General features: G+C 34.5%; 1 protein-coding gene across 1 annotated transcript in view; it reads right to left on the reverse strand.

Moving 5' to 3' along the window:
• The window catches only part of LOC143261143 (uncharacterized), a 158706-nt gene that overhangs the window by 114595 nt on the left and 21822 nt on the right, over positions 1-22289 (reverse strand). Inside the window, exons 2-3 of the mRNA XM_076527755.1 lie at positions 20122-20238; positions 7322-7390 (exon numbers count right to left, since the gene is read on the reverse strand). Of these exons, the coding sequence (XP_076383870.1) occupies positions 7322-7390; positions 20122-20238 (186 nt within the window). The remainder of the gene's footprint in view (positions 1-7321; positions 7391-20121; positions 20239-22289) is intronic.

The raw sequence follows: 22289 nt of genomic DNA on the forward strand, positions 1-22289 counted from the left end.
ATATGTATAAAACGATTCAAGTAAAACAATAAATACGGTTAAAGTTCGACAACGACAATAAATATCTTAATTTTTGTCACGACGTACGTATTCTATTATATTGAACCGTACCGTAATCGAAACAGTCATAACTGTTAAAAAACCAAAACCAATATTATAACTGTATATAACCGCTACTACGATTAAATTCACATACTTTCAAGGTCACATGCTCCAAGAAAATGAAATAAAATAAAAAGATCGTTTCTTTTTCGAAATTCTAGACCGTAACACTCCTTCAACGGACGTGGTGTCCGCGGAACCAACAGATTTCTATCGTCCCGGCGCCGTTTAATGAAACACGTAGAAGGAAACGAGGGCGTCGAAGAGGGGCGAATACGGAGCCGTTTCGCGCGAAAGGCGCATTAAAAGCCAAGGCGGAAATGTCGCGCGTGTCGCAGGCACGCGGAAAATTTTCTTTCGCGTTCAATTAATGCCACCGAGGCGTTCTGTTCTCGTTGAATAATATCACGCGTCCGACAGTCGTCAAGCTCTCTAGGATTTCTCGCCGAGTGAACCTCGCTTTGCCGTCTCCGTTCTCACACAGAGCCGTGGTTCCCGGTTTTGTTTAATCTTAAGCGATTGTCGCGACGATCGAACGCGCGGGACCACTTTGACCCCGAGTCGAGGCGCGGCTCGACGAGGTCTTAACGCGTCCACGGCCCCAATTAATTGTGCCAATAGGGAAATGGATTGCAATATTGGATTGCAATGGAAAAGCAAATTGTAATATTTGACGTGAAAACATTTTAACACTTAGCCGACCGCACGCGCTACAGAGACCTGTACGGTTTCCACCGCGCTCGGGAAAGCCAAACTGCGCTGTCCACCGCGCATTTTTCTGAGGTAGCACGGACTGAAATACGCTATTTGAAATCAAAAACGTCCGAAAATTATTTATGTGATCAATTATATCTCACGGTAACAATTTCGTTCAACGATTTCACATATTGCTTATACAAAATTCGAATTTAAAAGTTTATAATAATTATTTTTTAATGGTTATTCAAAAAGTATAGTTAATAGAGTCAGAAAATTAAGGACAGTAAAGATGACGGATAAATAACGTAACTCGTAACTCGTAATAACGTAATTCGTCGATTAGTCTGATATATGGGAACGATGGTGCTATTATTGTCGTCAACTTCACAATCACTTATCAGTAGATCAATGTCTTCAGAACAGTCTGATAGTGTGTCCATAAACAACTCATCGCTTGAATTGTCACTCATGTTTCTGGACATTTTTTGGGATATTTTTTCTATACTTCGTTTCACACCACTTGTTGAGAGTCGCAGCAAGGAGCTTAGCTTCTACACTAATATTTGCAAGTTGAGCGGAGTCTTATATATTCGAAAAAGTCGTGAGAGTGGGGTGTAGGTAGCATTTCGATTTCTAATGGGTGTGGTGTTGGTGTGCATTTTATTATATGTTGTACTCTATAGAAATAAGAAGCTCTATAGAGAAACAAGTGTTCCTCAGGTCAAAGTGGTAGATCTACCCGATCGATCGGCTAAGTGTTCTAATAAAATAATTTTATGGCTGGTAGAGGCACCTTCGGAAATCCCGAACATAAAGAACCGTAATAATGGGCAATAAAAGAGTTCAAAAATTAGTGCATGTTATTATAATTATGTTGCACTCTACATATAGAAATAAGAAGTTCTACAGAGAAAGAAGCGTTCCTGAGGACAAAATGGTAGATCTACCCGATCTGTCGGCCACCGACTAGCTTGGAAATGGGTAGATCTACCCGATCGATCGGCTAAGTGTTAATAATTGATAATTACTAATACTATTTTCAAACTTAAAGTAGTATCAACATCTTCGGTGTTGATTCAAATGAAAATATAAAGTGGAGGACATTTTCTCTAGTTTCTCCTTTTCTTCTTCTATCTTTTTTATCGTCGCACCGACAATCTGATCATTCGCGACGTCTACTACAAATTGTAATTTACAATACTTCCATTAGATTTCATCCCATTTGTATGCCTATAGATTTAATAAATTATAGAAGGCTTTCTCTTTTTTGTTTTATTTTTAATGTTTTCTTGAGATATTTACTTTTTTATATTGTTTCTATAACTTTATATACTATATTTGTATTTGTACGAATGTCGAATCATTGAAAGATCATGGTAGATCAAATTTTTCATAAATGGCATGAATTAAACAGTGTGGCTCTTCCTTGTACCACGTACGGTGATACTCTAGATACTAAGTTATAAAGAAATTAATTGAATTAAAATTTATATTATTTATATTAGATATTTTTTGATAGGTCTATTAAATTTTTGTGCACTTCGATCATAGGAAATACGTAAAGAAATACAATTGGAATTACACAAATGTGTTGTTAAAACTTGTATCTTTCCAATATTTTTCTTCTCAAAGTTATGCAAGATGCTTAATAAAAAAGAATTCTAAGCTTCGTTTCATATATTTCGTATTTAGCTAACGTAGACACGTAATGAAGTCAAGCTTCCATAACCTTCTAAGAAATCATGAATGCAAAGTAGCTTTAATTGGTGTTAATACATCGTCTCGCAGAATGAAATCATATTTTTTAAAAATTCTCACATTGAATCCTGTCTGCTTATAAAAAGCAGTATACAACGTGTTTAAACTTGTTTATACCAGATTGTCAAAAACATTCTCAAAACGAATTGACTTTGTTCGTTTCACCTGACTACAAGCTCTTGCCCATTCATAAACAATGAAACACAGTTTCGAATTTATCATTCAATTTATTATTTAACAGGTAACGCTATTATTTAACGGTTTTATTATTCTTCAGTAAATTATGCATTTTACAAGAGTGTCGCAATTAAATAAAATATAAAGAAACTCAAACTATACAGTAGAATAGTTACTCAATTAACAAATTACTAAATTAACTCCATACTTATGATGATACACTAAATTAGTTCTTAAAGTAGGTATTAGGTATTGGACACTGACGGAAAGTTTTATTGATCGTCTTTTAAGTAGCAAACGAAATCCCAGGACAGGACGACAGAGCCTGGTAAATCTTTGAGAATCAATTAGGCAACCACCCTGAAAGGTTTCGTCATTGATCCTCATGCAAATTTCGACCCCAGCGAAAATTAGCCTTCGTGAAATTGTCTCCTTTCCGAGGAGAAAGCAGAGGCTGGGTCTCGTTAGACCGTATTTCGAATTCCTCGAGCTACTCCCGTGGGGTAGTTACACACACCATAGGTGTGCATCTGTCTCACTGAATTGCGGAGAGCGTCACGCGGAGGTTTCATCGTGGGGGACACTGATGCTCCCAGAATGTTAAAGCGAAATGCTGTAGCGCAGATGGAGAGCGTTCAAGTAACTTTTCAGCAGAAATTTGCCAGTAATTAATAAATTAAACTTTGTGCACATCGTGTCTATCATATTTCTCTCGTTCATGAGCATACTGCAGCTTTCGCGCAGTAAAAACGTTACAAGAATTTCTGAGGCTTGATCGCATACTTATAATTTATTAAAATAGTTGAGAGATTAAATGGATCTTTATTTAACTGGCGCTTTCTGTAATTCCGCGGAAAGAAGCGTGATTTTCGAAGAAATCAAGATTCTTTGGTTGAACTCATTTGCCAACATAATCGCTCTTGTGATGCAGCTTCCAGAACCCAACGAAGTTCTATTCTGATCAACAGCACAAGAAATCCACTTGCTCAATTGTTCTGTTGTCAATATTCGACAATTAACGTAGATATGCAAGTAGAAATAAATTTTCCTTCTCACGTAGGAATTTATTAACGACAAAGCAATGCTAATCAAGGATATCTCTGAAAGAAATCGTGATGCAAGGAGTTAATCGTTGACGACCTGGCCAAAGTTCTTCTTGCGAGCTGCATAGCGTGCGGATTATATGGTCAAAATAAATGCAAATAAAGAACAACACGGCGTTGCCCCCTGCTCAGAAAAATGGGATCCGCGTTTATCCGTTGCGAGTCGGGCGCACGCAAGCGGAAATACGCTGGTCTGCTCGTTTGCCTCGCCATACAGCAGCTGCGAGCGGAATCGTAGCCGCATATGCGCCTATTTGAATAATTAAGCAACAGCCTTACGCAAATCAGTCGGACAAATGCGTTTCGACCACCATAGGAACGAGGGAAACTGATACCGGCTGAGTAGTTACTGCTACAGATGATTCGATCGGTAGGGGAACGAACGTGTACACGCGACTGGGCGGAATGTTTTATCCATTATCTTTTTGTAGCATGGATATTCCAGTTGTGAAAACAAATCTATAGGATTTTCCATTAAGAACGCTATATAAATTTTATTAAATAAAACAAAAGGTACGTGAGGCGGCCATCCACTTTTTCAAATAATCATCCCACCGAACTTTTGCTTTCAGTAATTTGTGAACGTTGTTCGAGCGTGTATTTCTCCATAACTAAATGACAATTCGTAACAAATAAAAATCTGCGAAAAAATATGAAACATGTCGAATACAAGCACGATTGAAAAATTCAAAATTTAAGAAGCGTCCGTATTCAAAAACCCTTGGTTTCTTTTGTTTAGTTAAGGTAAGGCTATTTCAATAGCATCAGTTGATCACAACTGTTTCTTTTTTGTCAAACAAATCTCTTTTTACCTGTATTTTAAATTGATTATTAGTAGAAAGATTGTAAATATTTAAGAATTTTCAGATCATTGAAATTATTCGAGAAATAATTAATTTTGTATGTGACTTCTGCTTCATCAATTGACGAAGGTTATTTTTATTTTTCATAGAAATCAGCTGTCTAATTATTGGTGCATTTTATATATGGAAATATTTTTTGCGACAAATGACATTAATTCCTATTAACGATGATATATATAATAATTCCTATTGACTGATGATTTATTGATGGTTTATTGATGTGCTTCAGAACATGTTTCAGAACATGTAATAGTACTACATAAGTGAGTTTCACTCTTTAGTTTCGCTTTCGTCGATAAACATTTAGGGATACCAACTTCTCTACCATGATTTGCGAGCATACCGTAAAACTTTCTATAATTTTACTTCACCTGTAGTCAGACTATTACACGATATTTTTAAATCAATTTATTTTCTTTTATTACCGTATTTTTCACTCGTCCAATGTATTGTAAGTAGACTGTAAATCTTTCTGTAAAACCAATATGTTTTGTAACAAACAGGATCTAAACAAAAGTGTATTTTTTATCATTAGATTGAGGATTTTATGCATTTACAACAAAAATAAGCGAGTAAGATATAGAATAGCGGAGACATCAGAATAGTTTAAAAATATAATTACATTATTTTGAATATACTAGGACTATTGACATATTTTTATTTATCTTATGATGCAAGCAGAACACATTTATTTTGCATAAAAATCCACAACCTACTTATCAATAACGATTCAATAACACAATAACAAAGTATTCTCAAATTCTTTTAAAGGTTTTGCCATTTTATATTTACCAAAACTGTACACAATTTACAGTTTAATTAAAAAATACTCAACTACATAACACAAGCAATATTAACTCGATGTGTTCACAAAGCAGTGGAAAAAATCCCAAACTCTTTGTTATTCCATATAAGAACGATTACCAATTATCGGCGCAAAGAGACTATAAACTTCTCAGAGTCTCTTCATCGTCGTTATCAGACCACACGAAAGATGTCAGAACTTCGTAACTATCGGCAAATAGTTTAACTAGGTTCGGACCATATCGAAGCGCCGATTGCCCTCGCAAAACTTGGAATCGGTTATTTCGCTTCGCGAACAAAGTTCTGCCCTTTGTCGCGCCGTTGCTTCCAAGGACTTGTTAGCGCCTTGCGAACAGCACATTCGTTCTCTCCGGGGTAAAAAAAACGCAGCGTTTCCGATAGTTGTAACGCTCTGAAAAAGTGTCCGGGCTCTTTGTTGGAAACTTTAACGAACAAAAATGTCCGGTCAATACGGCCTCGTCGTGTTCTGCAGGGCTTTTGTTTCTGCCACGGCCGAGCTGTTTCGCATTTCCAGCGCGATGCTCCCAGTGAAACCGTGGTACGGATTACCAGCAAGAATCAGTCCCGGTCTGTAATTACCGAGGACAATTGCGGCGTGCCTCTGTTATGGAATCTCGTTCATTTCACGTCTCATAAATTTGCCAGTTAGTTTCGCGGACGCTGTTTGCAGAACGTAAAATTCGGTTTTTCGCGAAATTCCCGGCGGTAATTGTCCTGTCCGGTCGGGATCGTTGACTTCGTTCGAAATGGAGTCTCCTCGTTGATAAATACGACCCGAAGTCGATTGCAATTCGACTGCAATTCATGCGGATCGATAATCGCAATGGATTAAACAATTCATTTCATCCAATTAAGATAAGAGCAATTATATATTTTTGAATTTCCGATATTTATTTCCGCATTCCGTCGTTCTCTGTTTTTCGTTCGAGTTTCATTTGTTCATCTTTTCTTACTTGTCTGTTCGACCGTTATCACGTTCACAATGGGTTAAAATATTGGAATAAATAAATAAACAAAATCTAAAATTATGTGAAATCGAACAGAGAATATGTACTTCGTGGTACAAATAAAATTGTGTCCTATAAAATTCCTTAACACTACAATTTGTTTTATAACAATGACAGGATTCGATTTATTTAAACTTCGTACGATTTTTATCATAGGTAATATGTGCTGAAATAATGAAGTTTGTCTAAAATTTTCTCACTGAAACAGTTCCATAATGTGACAAATTGTAAAAGAAAAAGTCAGGAACATCATTTTCAATGATGTGACAGTTCTAATGTTAATAAACTACTAGTTCTTTTAATACGAGCATCGAACTAATTTTTATATCGGAATTCGTGAATATCACTAAAATTTAATATCATATTTTCATCATACACTGTGTCTACACTAAATTTTATTCAGCCATTTTAGCTGCATCGTTCTTAACGATGTGATTCCTCATGTTATTCCAATCACTAATTTCTACTCGTTTAATTAATTTCTACCGATAATAATTGTTTATTAGCAAATTTGCATTTCCAAATTCGCTGCTAAATTAGAGCACTAAGTTAATCGGTAGCCAAGGCCGACGTATCGATAAATACGAGTCAAGGCATCCAAAGCCCTTGCGTTCATCGAATCCTTTGTGTATCTGGCCACGATTATCGAGGAAACGCACCGATGCGTTCTGGTGGAACAATCGCATTTATAATTATAGTTACCTCCAGGCTGGCTCGCCCGGTGTGCAATAAAATTCGTAATTAACGGTGATCAACTTTGCAGCTGATCAGCTGTGCATATCTTTACCTTCATAGTGTTGAGTCACCGTTATTTCTGGCGGGAAGCTCCTCGGCAAGGACAATGATTTTAACTCACCTGTAACAAAAAAGGTTGACGCTTTTAATGATGTTCATCGGAGATATGTGCCGTCAGAAATAATATTTTATACGAAAATCTATTTAATTCCACGTTGAAACTAAATACTTATAAATACAGTAAATATTCTCCCTAATTGACGCTCAGATTGTGCATAAAAATGGACAATTTGGGAAAAGGATATACGATTATTCGAGCCTTGCGGCTCGCTTTCATAGTTGTTGATAATCATATTGAGTCGCAACACTCGAATAATCGTATATCCTTTTCCCAAATTGTCCATTTTTGTGCACAATCTGAGCGTCAATTAGGGAGAATTTATAATATATTGTACAACGCTGATGACTTTCGATTCCATCCTTGATTTGTTCTAAAGTCGATTTATTTCAACTTTAATCCATGGTATAATCGTACTATTTTTTTATGAGAGTGCTGTATCTTTTTTTATTATTTACAAACAACTGTTGTAAATAAACTATGAAATATTCTTTATTCAGTTATCGATCAAAGATACAAGTTCAGCAAAAGTTTGTTACGTTTATTGCTTCTATTTATAATTAATAGTATTTCATTTTTCTCGTTTTATATGCATTTTCTGTTCATAAGAATGATTTAGTATACTTATACGTATACTTTATCTTATTTATATTTGTGTGTAGGAAGTTCTGCATTTTGAGTCACCCTTTATGTACATAATTCTTCATAGGTTTCTAGCTACTTCGTTATTACGAATTATTACAGATCATACTTTTTATGTAAAACTATATTTTACACCACTGAATGTATTTTGTATTACTTGTTAACATAATATTGTTCGAGAACAGCATTTATAGTTTTCCATTTCAAACAATATCGAAGACATTTTCGAAATGTGAATAAAGGCGCAAATAAATTTTCTGCGTAATGTTCTTCTCAAATTTGGACATCTTTTGTTTACGAAGAAAACATTTTCGAAAGAAATATGCACCGTTTGCTTTCCATATTGACATAGTAACATAAGCGTGCGAGGACTTATGGACTACCGAGTATGTTCTCCCCTTGAACGAGTCGACAACCGAAAGGGTGAGCCCCGAAATTAATGAAAGCGTTTCCATTGAACTCCACTCGGGTCAAGTGTGTGATACACTATCGGGTGACCGTTCACGCAACGCCAATCCTGTCAATTAAACCAATTTCGGCACCCCACTGTGTTTTTCAGGTACAGAATCGTCCGAAAATGGCTGTAGGACTGGTCGAGTATTTCGTTGGCGTAGTCGCACTGTTCTTTCATTACTTTGATTGCGACGAGGACACTCGACCAAAATTTAGAGGATTATGTTATTAGAATACTTGATTAATAATTTTTGCTTCCATCTTGCTTTCAAAGAAAACAATCACTTCACTTGCAAAGAAAATAATCGTGTCAAACATAATGAAAATCGATACTGTTAGGGTCGATACATGGTGCTGCGTAAACAAACATTGTTTTTCTAATGTCAAAGTATTGTTTATTAAATTCTGAAATACCATCTTGACATTTATTCTTCGATAACGATAATCTACCAACAATTGGACCGTTTATTTTGAAAGTGGTGTAAGTCCTTTTTTTAAAAAAATGAGATATGACGTAATTTATGCTTAATTTAGTGTAAACTTTTTGTTTATAACTAGTTAGTATTTAATATCTTAAAAAATGCCAATGCTTTGTTCAATTTAAAATTGGCCGGTAAAAGAAATTGCGTAACCATTGATTATGAAAGTGGTGTAAGTCCAATTTCCATCACGATGCCAAGCCTATTACATACGAAAAATATAAGGATATGCAGCAGCTATTACCTTATATACCTCCTATGCATCATGAATATTTCAAAACACTGCCACATGAAGAGCATAAATAATTAGTAATACCAATATCTTGCGTTAAGTTTAACAATATATAAATATAATTAACGTTCAAAATAAAAAATGCTAATCCTATTTTATTTCCTGTTATTATTTATAAACAAAATTGGATTAATATGAGATATATTTTAAGTGATTTTTGTTATTTCAAAATTGAAATTAAATGATATTTACAATTGACTAATTATGAAAGTGGTGTAAGTCCATTTGCAGCCTGGAAATTGTATATTATTTTAGTTAAATTCGACTGAAAGAAATTTATATAATCAAATTACATATTGATAAATTAGTACAAACATTCCCAGACTTCACATAATTAACCTATATTTTTTAATTGTCAGATCTGCTAACATTCAATTTTCATTTGACTTGCACCACTTTCAAAATAAACGGTCCAATTGTTAAATTATTGCTGTAGTTGTTCGAGATTATTATTTTCTATTATCCAGCAATACTAAACGATTTTATTAATTAAAGACAATGAAACAAAATAAAGTATAAAATATAAAGAAATCAATTGAAAATACATGATACATTAATAATGTAATAACAATTGTGAAACTCATATAAAATAAACTCGAATGTAACAAAACAATAAAATACGCGCTTTACAATATTTTGATATTTAATCTGACGAGAGATTCCACGAAAGAAAACTATTTCTGTTTAATTTCATTTCTCACAAATTAATGTACATAAGAGAAGACAGCAGTTGCTCGTCTTTATTTATACCTATTAAAAGTTCAATCTTGTTTTCGAATTGCAGAGACTTCGAAAGAACAACAAACTCGCCTTACAGTCGGGTGCAAAAGTTTCCAGACAATTAATCCCCCAACTTTCCTTCAACAATGAAGGAAGAATCGCATTTCAGTAATTACATTCCTACCTCTTCCCTTGTTGTACATGAACTCGTCAGTATTATTTCATTATTTTTCCAACTAGCTACGATTCAAATATAACTATAGAGCAAAAGTCACATTATTTGTCTTCAAAATGCAGATTTTATGTGACTAGAATATTCACAAAAATACTATACAAAGCATTGGAATCAATAATTTTAATGAAATTGGAAATGGCTCTTACATTTCTGTCGTAATAATAAAATTAAAAAGAAAATAATTTTTTACTCAGTTATAAGGTATATAGATTTCTTCAAAATCTTAATTTGCTTAAAAAATCCGTTGAATACCAGTGACTAGACTGATTTTTATGCAAAATGAACATTCCCTCTATCAAGTGTAACAAATAAGTGCTAGATTGTACGTACATTTAATTTTTTAATAAGTTAAGAATAAAGTATCGGTGTTCTTCAATTATTTTTATTTATCCATTGTTTTAAATTGTTTCCACTCGTTTTAACTATAAATGCATCATATTTCACAGTCTACATGCAACAAACCAAAGGATTAATTCAAATTTTACATTCACGTGAAAGTGTCTTCTCTCTTTGCTTTGTTTCAACATAATCCCTATAAAATTCATACAACTTTGAACAAAACGTACAAAAATGTCAGAAATGTGTGAACAAGCCCATTTCAGAAATGTCTTTAAATATTATAAATTTCACGAACGACATCGCAGTATTTCGCAAGTTACTATATGAGAATCCCGCAACGTGTTAAGCTGTTGTTTCGAATTGCCCTCGGCAAGTTCACCGAGGACACAATCGGCAGGACCCCGACGATTAAAACTTTCGACCGTTAATCGAGTTAATCCCGGTATCGCCACTTGAGACGAGAACGCACACGGTCGAGCAGCGACGCACTCGTGCGAACACTGTGAACGATGCAAGCAATGCAACGCATGCAACGGCGCGAGGTCGGCGCGACGCAGGATTACGTGAAACAATCAAGCCGCTCCGATGGTCCCGATCCTTATCAGGCTGATCGCATAATTCGCGGTTTTCGTCCTGAACAATTAAGCAGCCGTCACCTCGAAATGCGTCGCGCGGGCTCGCTGGCGGCACCAGCGACCCGATACTATTCATTCATTAGTTACACGTCGAAAAGAGGGCTAATCACGTCAGCGGCTAATTGAACTGTTATCGCCGCGGAGCATCGACTTGCGATCCACTTAATTGCACGTTTTGCGCCGCGATATACACACAATCGAGCCCGCGTCTTCTAAGCGCAAAGAGGTAGCGCGGCCGGATCTGTGATTAATCATCCGACGCCCGGAAAAATTCATTAGAACCGTACCGGTCTTCGCATATTGGAGAACAATGTGGAGCTAATTTTATTTTCCAGTCGGCGCGTTTTGCGTTTTTATCGCACCGGTACCGAGAAGCAGCCTAATTATCGTATTGTTGCGAGGGAACGCGGCGGTACAATGCGTTTTTCATTTAGCCCCAGGTTTTTGTTGTTCCGGAAAATAAATTAATTAAGTCGACGGCAAATTTCGAACGTGCAGCTGCTCGTAATTCCCCCGCGGCGCTGCGCTCGCGCGTCTGATTCGGAAAATTAATTAAATCCCCGACGCCGTAAATCGTGAATCGAAAATACGACGGGATCAACGGACGTTTTCGACACGGCCAATTGATATTAATTAGCCTTACGCAATGATTGCTCGGTTTTTTTTTTCGAATAGTAAACAGATATTTCATTTTTGATCATTCATGTATAGTTTTATAAATAAAATATTTTTCTTGTTCGAAAGAATGTACTTTTAAAAATAAAATATTTCATTCGTTGTAACAAATTTTTAAGATAACATTTCAAATAGTGTTTTATTTGAAAAATACTGGAAATATTTATGTCATAGTTCGGTATATTTTATTTATTTAATTGATTATCATTAAATAAAATATTTCGATTTTACTAGATCATAATGTAAAGTATAATTATTTTGGTAATCTAGAATGAAAAGTACTTTTCCTTTGCATTATAAAACTACATTCAATATGCAGTTCTTGAATGAATACATCTGAAGACGAAGTATTTACTTCTTATGTTATCTCGTTTTACAAAATGAGCTATTTTATTTTCCGTTTTAGATTATCAACATAAGATGTTCATTCTAAGCTTCAGCTGTGGAGAATCGAAATTAAATACTTTATGTACTGAAATTTTTTGTTCTGTCCGAAATAGTATTTTATTCCAATCGTGAAGAATCTATTATTTAAAATAGTATTTTTTTCAAATATTTTTTTCTATAAATATTTTCCAGCCCTGGACGGCATTAATGACGTCCTCAGTCGATCCACGTGAAATTCGACGCTTGTTTGCAAACCAAGCTGACACCGAAGGAAAATGAGGTCGCCCGTAATTAATTCACCTCTGACTTTTGCCCGCGACGACACACGGCACCCGCGACTCCCCGATTCGTCGATTTATCCGACCCGCGAAATTGGTTTTCGTTGGCCACCCATCGGGACCGTTGTTTACAGTTCGTTCAAATTACTGTTTGTCCTCCGGAATCGCTTCCGATCCCGCGGAAATTTATTCGAGCAACCAACGATCTTCATTAACCGTGATTGTGCCGAAGTCTTCGGGTCAGTTGTGTACGCTTGCAGAAAAGAACGGTGCGCAATTAACGATTCAGCTGTCGCAATTTGATCCGTTTCAGATTTTCGCGTTCACGATCCCTGGAAATTCTGCGGAATATTATTAATAGACTGCGGCTCTTTATGCATTTACGGCATGTACAGATCTTGAAAATGCAAGGAGACGTGTTGATTAATAAGGTCCGATAGCATTTCAGTTACAATTAGAATTTGCATAAAGATCCGCGATCAGATTATTACATTTATTTATTCGCGTACATGTTTTAATTAACGGTACTTCATAAAAATTACATTAAAAATGATATATCATTTGTTTTCGCAATTACGTTTGATTCATAACTTCGTATTTTAAATATACATATACATTATAGTGATGTATAATCATTCAACATTCTACTAGGAATGAAGAATAAGTAATTAAATAATTGCTTTACTACTATTAATAATTAAATAGTAGTCTTTCACTAACATTGTCAAAAGAGATTCAAACCGTTTATATTTTACATTTATAAATTACTTTAGTTAAACGGTAATAGAATTTGATAATAAATTCTATAATAATTTCACACTTAGAATCTATTCGAAACATTTTTGACTACATTGTTACTATAAATTTATGATTACTTCTAGCATAAAATAGAAATAGTATAAAAATCAATAACTTAATTAATCAATAACTTAATTGCAAAAATGCTTTATTTATTTAAAAATAAACAAATAAATTTACAAAATAATCTTTTATTTATATGTTTACTGAAGTATGGCAAATTTTCGATTATTATATGAAATTATGTCCAGAAGCTTCCTTTCATTGATCTAAAAATACTGAATAACAACAGGTTGTTTTGAGAAGCTTGTTTATTCAAGCTGAAATTTTGTAACAAAGAATTATTTTTAGAAAAGAAGGAAAGCTAGAGAGCGTATCGCAATTTAATATTTTCTGTTAAATTTTACAGTTAAAGCTACAGGAACAATAAAATACTTAATGCAAATATTTTATCAGTTTACATGTACGTTGTTTAACACTTTATCTACCGGCAGTTTTCTAATATTTATCCTAAAATCGCAGATAAACAGTTAACAATTTTTTAAATTGTACAAGAACAAGAATTTCATCCAGAATTTATAAAATTATGCATTTTATTGCATTTCATGTAAAGAACGTCAAATTAATTTTCTGAATATAATTATTTAAAATTGTAACGCATGCCATAATATTTAGAGAATTTATAGCTTCCCTTTGACGGCATTTTCTCATATTTTATAAGAGAATACGGTGTATTTAATACGAAAAATACGATAAATATAACTATGTACGCCAGCGGCGCTGGTAGCGAACGTGTTAATATAATTTAACAAGTTCTTTCGAAATTATTATTTGGAACAGAATTATCGAGCTTCTCCCCGACACATTGAAAAGCCTATTAATAGGGTTTGGGCGAATATTTGCAATATCTAGGACACCGAATAAAAAGTCGCGCACAGTGCACAAAAATGATCGCGCAGTTCTCGTTAAAAATCTGCTTCAATCCGCAACAAAGGATGCGGAAAATAAAGTTAAAGAATGAGATGGAAGAGTTTCAGAACTGCGCAAGATGAAACTTCACGCAGATCCTTTCGCAACCGTCCGCGAAAAAGTTCTGTGATCTCGAACGTTGAACTGAAAGCAACGGGAACAAAGCAACGAATTGCCGCTACGCCGAAAAATCCGTAGAATTCCGCGAGTTGCCGAAAGAGGAGAACGGGAACAATAATTCGGAGCAAAAAATCGCGAACAATGTTTTCTCGACAGAGGGAACGGAACAATTTCCCCGTGTGAGAAAAGTCGGTCTTTTTATCCCGGATCGGGAATTAGCATGCGGCCGGTCATTGTTTCGCGTTCTCTGCCGGTTTCTGCCCGCAACAGTGGCATTTTTGCATAACCCGGTGAAAGCCGTATTCGAGCCGAGTCTCCACCAATTTCCATCCAGCCGATCCACTTCTTTTGTCCTTATCTACGCAGGATTTTTCTGCCGCGTTGCGTGTCCCGCGAAGCTTAGGATCGCTTCGCAGTAAAATAGAAACAATTATGCCTCGTAACTGTATCGTAAATCACTTGGCGCTGGAGGCGCTATTAAATCTTGACGCCTGCGCGCTGCTCGCTACATTTTAACATATATTATACTATTACAGTAACGATTCTCCCACGTTTCAATGTTATCTTCTGTTTCCTTTCGACATACCACATTATTAGGAACGATTTACTGAATATTGCCTATTGTTCTCGCGAATAAATTATAGGGCCATTACTTTCGGTTTTCAGCGCGCTACAAATAGCTCCATTCGATCGCATCGATTCAATTATACGCCACGTTGTGTTTATCGAGTTTAATTATGGCTCAATCAGCATCGAGCGAAGATCTTGATTAGTATGAAACAAGATCATTGCATTTTGCACGAACGTTTTCAGTCGAGCGATCGGGTAGTCGCAATTTAAAATACTAAAAAGATTAAAAGAATTTTGAAACGTCAATTTATTATTTGTAATCTGCTAATAAGATTAAGCAATGAACGAACTTTCCATTTAGTTCCTATTTCATGCAATTGATGCAGACAATTTTTGTTTCACGTAAACATCCTCGGTCTAGTTATCACTATGTCTTTTTGTAAATTCTTCTTTCTAACTTAGCTCCTTTGAAGGAAAGATCTCATTTTTCGTTTCGTTTACATATATTATGATGCAGTTATTGTACTTCTAATTTTCTTATAGTGCTATGTTGTTTACAATTTCATGAATATAGTTCATTCATGAATAAAGTTAGAGAGCATACGAATCTCTCGTTTCACTTTTTATTGATTTATTGTCATCGTTATACATATCGCGGTTCGTGATTTCTATTTGTATATTTATTACATGTTCTTAAACAAAAAACCAAATAGTTTTATAATTACAGTTATACGGTAGTATTCTTTTTAGATAATAGTACATAAAATGTTTAAAAAATTATTAATTACGTAACATCTCCTAATTCTTCATTGTTCTCAGCATGGCGATAGAAGACGTTAGCATCGTTTAAGCTGGAAATTTGGTATGAAATTAATAACATAAAGACTTTCTCGGTACGCGAATAACTATTAATAACATATAGGCGAAGTCTTTGATCTAAAAATATGAAGAAAATAAAAACACTAACACCTCTGATGCAGCCACTGTAAATAGCATTGGATATCGATATAGACAATTTTTTTTTCTTAGCGGCTTCATGCACACGCATTCGTGAAGATACGAAAATAGGTCGGCGATAACTCGACCAGCACAGTTTCCTATAGAAACTTTACCAAAAGCTGTTAGTTTACTGGGTCACCGAAATTTTTAGAAGCTGACTGATTTAATGTCTACAAACTTCCAGCCGAAAATAGGGAAATATATTACGCGGAGCATTTCCACCGAGAACATCGAACTGAAATTCGAGAGCTTGATAGATGCATCCATTTTCGACGCAAACATACTTTGACTCATGACATTTCGAAATGTACGACGTCGCTCCCCTGCTTTTACGTACAATGTCCACTGAAAAGATGGTTTTGTTTAGAACGGTACGGTTCGAAGCGAGCTGGAACGATGCGTCTCGAATAAGAGAAAGAGAAATGCGGAATGCTAAACACGGAATTCTATTCAGCATCATTGAATTGCAAATACGAGTACTTGCTGTACACTGTTCCGCATTAACAGTTAAAACGAGATTTTTGAAAATCACTTGTAGAGATCATTTTTGAAATCATTGACTGGGATCGCTAAAGTACAACACAGAATATTTATCTCAAAATAGAACTTTATCGAAATCGAAACAAATAAATCCGAAGTATATTCTGAACCAAATACATTAACATTTTACGTATCGGCATCACTTAATGTTTCTTTAAAGACAAATATGGATAATTGAGGATTTCTTAGGGAATTATCATTTTATATAATTAAGCTTATTATTTAAAAGACAAATGTTGAGTTTCTTTATTACGTAACACAGCCAATAAAAAACTTGTATATATGTAAAATATGTATTTTACCATTTTAATAGGATGGAGGATTATTAATCATTATCAATTTGTATGCGAAAAATCTAACACTTAATTTTACATTGTATTTTAAATATGTTTTAATAACTTTAATAATAACAATGAATAACACTTTGACCTACAATCTTAGTTCATTTACAAAAGATTTATTGCACGTAAAATTTTCATCTAGTTTGTTACAAATGAAATTTTAATCTGACTTATTAGAAATAAAGTTTTAATCTGATTTATTAGAAATCAAATCTTAATCTGACTGATTAGAAATCAAATCTTAATCTGACTTATTAGAAATCAAATCTTAATCTGACTTATTAGAAATAAAATGTTAATCAGATTTGTTAGGGATAAAATTTTAATCTGATTCATTAGAAATAAAGTTTTAATCTGAAGTGTGAAAAATACAATTTTAACCAGACATTTCTAACAAATACAATTTTAATCTGTCACTTATTTGAAGAATAAAATCTCTAATTATTTATTTGGTTGAAACGGATTAAATTAGCCACAACCGTAAGATGCTTGGCGTTTGAAGAAGGTAGTTCGAAAATGGAGCGGCGCGATTTGAATAGACAGACACGGCAGTCGGAACAATGCTCGGGTACCATGGAATTCCCCAATCAAATAACTGGATCCCGGAAAATAAGTTCGGAGGAGCAATTCCTTTGGCAGAATGCGGAAACTCCGCAAGGTCGGCGAAGTCCGCCATCGACGATTCGGAATTATTTCGGAATGGAACGGGAATATGGGTCACCGTTTACACATCACCGTGTCGGAATACGAATGCCGCAGTTTCACCCGGGGAAATTCTTTTCGCGTCCCCCGCGGAACCAGTTCCCCGGCCCTCCTGCACTCTGCCCTGCATCATGCGACCGCTGCTGGCCATAGATCGGTCCCAGTATTGCGGTTTCGTTGCGCCATTTTCCGCCGCCCTTTCCGCCGATCGTGACGCGTAAAAATATCGCTGGCCATCGTCCAAACGCGCGATCTTCTTGCGTAAACATTCGAAAAACCACACGGCGCCTCCACGTGGTCAAAACGGGCCAGAAAAATCGAACCCAGAAGCAGAATTCAGTTCCCGCTCTGTTCACTGCTTTCGCTGGTTTTGGTGCGAATCGATGAATCATTAGGCAGTCAATCGAATTACATCATTCGACGAAAAGATTCGAACATATTGTCGACACTGGATAAATTCTTCAATTTTTATATTTACAGATTTTCTTAATACCGTACGTCAAATATCATTTCAAATGACATGTTATTTTATTACATAATTATTTAAATGCCTGTGATCATTTTTTCAAATAACGTTTTTTGAAATACTATGTTAAATAGCATGTTATTTTATTTAACAATTATTTCAAATATTATTTTAAATAACATGTTATTTTATTTTACATTATTTCAAATATTATTCTAAATAACATGTTATTTTATTTTACAATTATTTGAGATAATCGTGAAATGCTTTTTGAAAATTATATGCAGAGTTGAGCATCATTTAAATAAATGTTCATTCTTTGCCCATTTATTTTTATTCTATATAAATAAAACCTATCAATGGATTCGTAAGTTGTTTTAAAGGAGTCATCGATATGCAATAATATGTCTGTTATAAATTCATTTTGTAGGTATTTTTGTTTTACATACATTTATGCATTGTGTAATGGGAATATTGCAATTCCTATACAAAATTATTCATGGAGCATCTTCTGCGAGAATGTCAATTGAAAAATAAAACGTATTTTCGTTCAATTATTTAAAATTTACCAAGACAAGTTTCACCAACTCAAATAAAAATGGCCATCAAAGAATGAATTACATTTGTCTGCACGAATTTAGAATTATTTATAATTTACTATATAATTTACTATTGTAGTAAAAATGGCCGTGGTTATTAAATGGTTTAGAATTATTTATAAAGGCAATTTGTAAATAACTCAAATAAAAATGTCCACCAACTAATAAATCATAATTTTCTACAACTATTATTTATAAAAGCGATTTTTATCAAACCGAATAAAAATGGCCATGAAGGAATGAATCACATTCTTTTGTAAGGACCATCAACGAAAGGTCAAACATTTGAAAAACCGTAAAAATCGAATTTGTAAAGAAGAATTAGTCTTCTCCTTCTTGTGTCTCTCGAAGCTTTTCCTTTCCGACCGGAAGCATCGAAGCGCGCCAATATAGAACTGGGACGAGGAAACGTCGGACAACTGGTGAACGCGTGCAGGGATTTCCTTGGACATTTGGCTCCTTTTTGCGCTTTCTTCTTTGGCTGATGCTCGATACAGAGACGACGACGCGACGCCAAATATGGGTCGTCGCGACGCCGTTTCCAAGGATCCCGTTGTTTTTGCGACTGTTTGTTGTTTGTGTTAGGGAAATGGAGTTTAAACTTCCATGAAATATGAGAACGACGCCATTCTTTCATCTTTCAAGCTCGAATGCTTCGTTGAATTTCTTACGAATTTGCATGCTTCAAAGCGTGAACGTTTCTGAAATGTTGCTGTTTCGTGACAGATTGCCAATAAAGAGTCAATAAACAAAAATGTTGTATATTTTAATAGCTGCATCAATTTTTGAAGGTGAAGGCTGATTTAAGGCTGATTACCTTTAATATGGAAGCTGTTTTAACGTCACATTAGTTAAAAATTTGTTAGGTTATTGCTTGTTATTACTTTACTTATTATATTTATGTTATATTTATCTATTATTATCTTATTTTATAATTTAGCGTATTTACTATTTCGTTTAGACTACATATTACTACGGTTTTGAGCCTCTTACTATTATTAGTCAAAAGAAAAATAGTCTGAACTAATTTTATGCTGCTGAGAGACAACTTTCTCTTTTGTCAATAGATTTAATGACTTGAAAATAATGTAGCAGTATTTTAAATTCTTTCAATGGCTCACTCTTTGCATTTGATTGTCACATTTTTTCCATAAATGTATCGATGACATCACTAAAGCTAATATTTCAATACTTCAAATAACAGTTTATATTTTTAGTTATTATTTTAAGAAAAATGAGTACGTCCTTATTGGTAATTGTACTAAGAATAAATCAAATAAAATGCTTCTTGAGATGGCAAAGTAAATTCTTCTTCTTAAATAGTTAGGAATACCTACCTCAATACAAGTTGAATGTTGTTATTTCAATGAAGATAGAATTAAAAATGTGTAATATAAGAAAATCGTTTCGAATAAATTAACATATGACGCGTATGATATTTCGATTAATTGTTACGTATGTTAGAGGAAGTAACGTTTGTAAATAACACACTTACTTTCCACGAAAAGATGATTTGGATCGTGCACGCATAACATTGACATATCGGGGTCCATAGTGTGTCTCATTTTCATTCCACTTCTCGGAAAGGTGGTAACCCTTCTTAACAATGGCGCTATAGAAACATTAAAATCGTTTTACGAAAGCAATATTCAATGTTCGATTCAAGCAATAATCAAGCACGCTTCTGAGGCAGAGTGCATACATCGATGCAAGGACGAAGTCGGCAATGTCTGATTGCGAGAAGCTATAAAAATTGCACAATCTTTTTGGGAAAAGCAGGAGATCGTAGTAGAGACAAAACAAGCAGGCATGAATTATAATGAAAGTGCTCCACTTCGACGTATATGTATAAATGTTCGAAAAGAAATCATTTCTCTTTCGATGTAACACAATATGTAATTTTTTAATAATCAGACTATGATGTCATTTTACGTAATAAATTTCTGATCGCCTTATACCGAGTTATCCCACTAAATTATACACAAATGCGGCAATCTATTATTCAAGCTTCGACGTTACGATGTGTCACAGTCGGAGATAATTATAGATGCATTGATTCAATGTAAAACGAACGCAGCTGAACGAGTGAACTATGCCAGATAACGAATTCGATGTGAAATATTGCTTCCATGAAATGAAACGCATTATTGGTTTAAAAGATGGAGTTTCAAGAGTTCGTAAATTGTATTGTATAATCATCACGATTTTATTTTATTTTATCACGATTTTGTATAATAATTGCACACATTACATTGAAATGTGATATTACAAATAAAATCTTAAAATATAATATAATTTAATCGAAAGAAGCTACTATCAATTTCTTCGACGAAGATGCGTTGCAGTTAATAGGATACGTACAATCTGATTCTTTGATGTTTATCAAACTGTACTTAAAATTCTGTTTATAAATTTTTATTTTAAAATTGTACTTTATTCAATTACCGATGCTATCTGAAAGTAAAATCTTCGTGATATGTAAAAATCTTCTATGCGATTAACTGTTAATTAAACCCGAAAAAGGGTTTAAATTGAACTAAACTAAATTCGTATTATTGTACTACTGATTTTTATGCAAAATAAAAATTGTCTGCATCAATTGTAATAAATACGAATTAAATAACAAGTAGATCTTTCCTTTCATCATTTTAATAGATTTAAATGACATTTCTCAATTCTTTGAATCTTGCTACTATTTTAAATTGCAAATATTCAATTTGAAGTAGTTGAAAAGAAATTAACAAGTAGTTCTAAAAGTTTACTTTTACTGGACAAATAAAACAGGCATCTTATTGTCTATTAATATCTGTCGAAAGTATTTGCACAACTTAGTAAACTAAGCTCGTAATTAGACTGCGGTTTCAATGAATTTATGTGAACAATCAGTAGATAAAATACGAAACAGCGAAAACATTGAAAGAATTGACTCTACATCGTTATATTACTCTCAAATTATTAAAATCAGTATCAGAAAAACAATAGACTGCAAATTTTATGCAATTCTAATAAATATCGGTAGGAGAAATTTCAAACAATGAAAATATTCAAAGAAATTAAGGACATTTACTACCTTCAACTCACTGAAATTATTAAGCAAAGAACGACATTTTTTTATGACTCATCTTTGTTGCAATCGTCGAAGATAAGCTTTATCTTGCAGAAAGAATCGCAGTGTCGACCCGATCGTATTACCATAAAATGAATTTTTCCGACAGTCTGAACGCAACATCTTAAATTGAGAACCACTGTGGCAATCGCAGATATCAGCCACAAAACGCGGAAATACGTCCGTGAGCCTATCTGCATCATGTTGCGAGCATAGTTGTCTGCATCGACGGCGTGCACATGCGCCGACTCACACACGGCACGGTCCATTCATTTCCACAACAATAATTGCAGCGAGTCACTCCGATTGAATTCACGCCCATTCTCATCGCATTACAGTTACTTCCATTTGCATCGTACAATGGGAAACAGTCCCGACTTTGCATTGTAATTCACGGTTTCTGTGTCTTCCGTTGCATCGCCGTGTCCGCGATTAGAAAGCGGTTTCGGGAATGCGTAACCATTTATCTTCCATCTTCTGACACGTCGGGGTTGCTTCTAATCAATTCCACCAGATACACGATAGGTGACTGTCATTTTTACATCGAATCCCGCCGC

This window comes from Megalopta genalis, chromosome 1, assembly GCF_051020955.1.
Source record: "Megalopta genalis isolate 19385.01 chromosome 1, iyMegGena1_principal, whole genome shotgun sequence".
NCBI classification, from domain to species: Eukaryota; Metazoa; Arthropoda; class Insecta; order Hymenoptera; family Halictidae; genus Megalopta; species Megalopta genalis.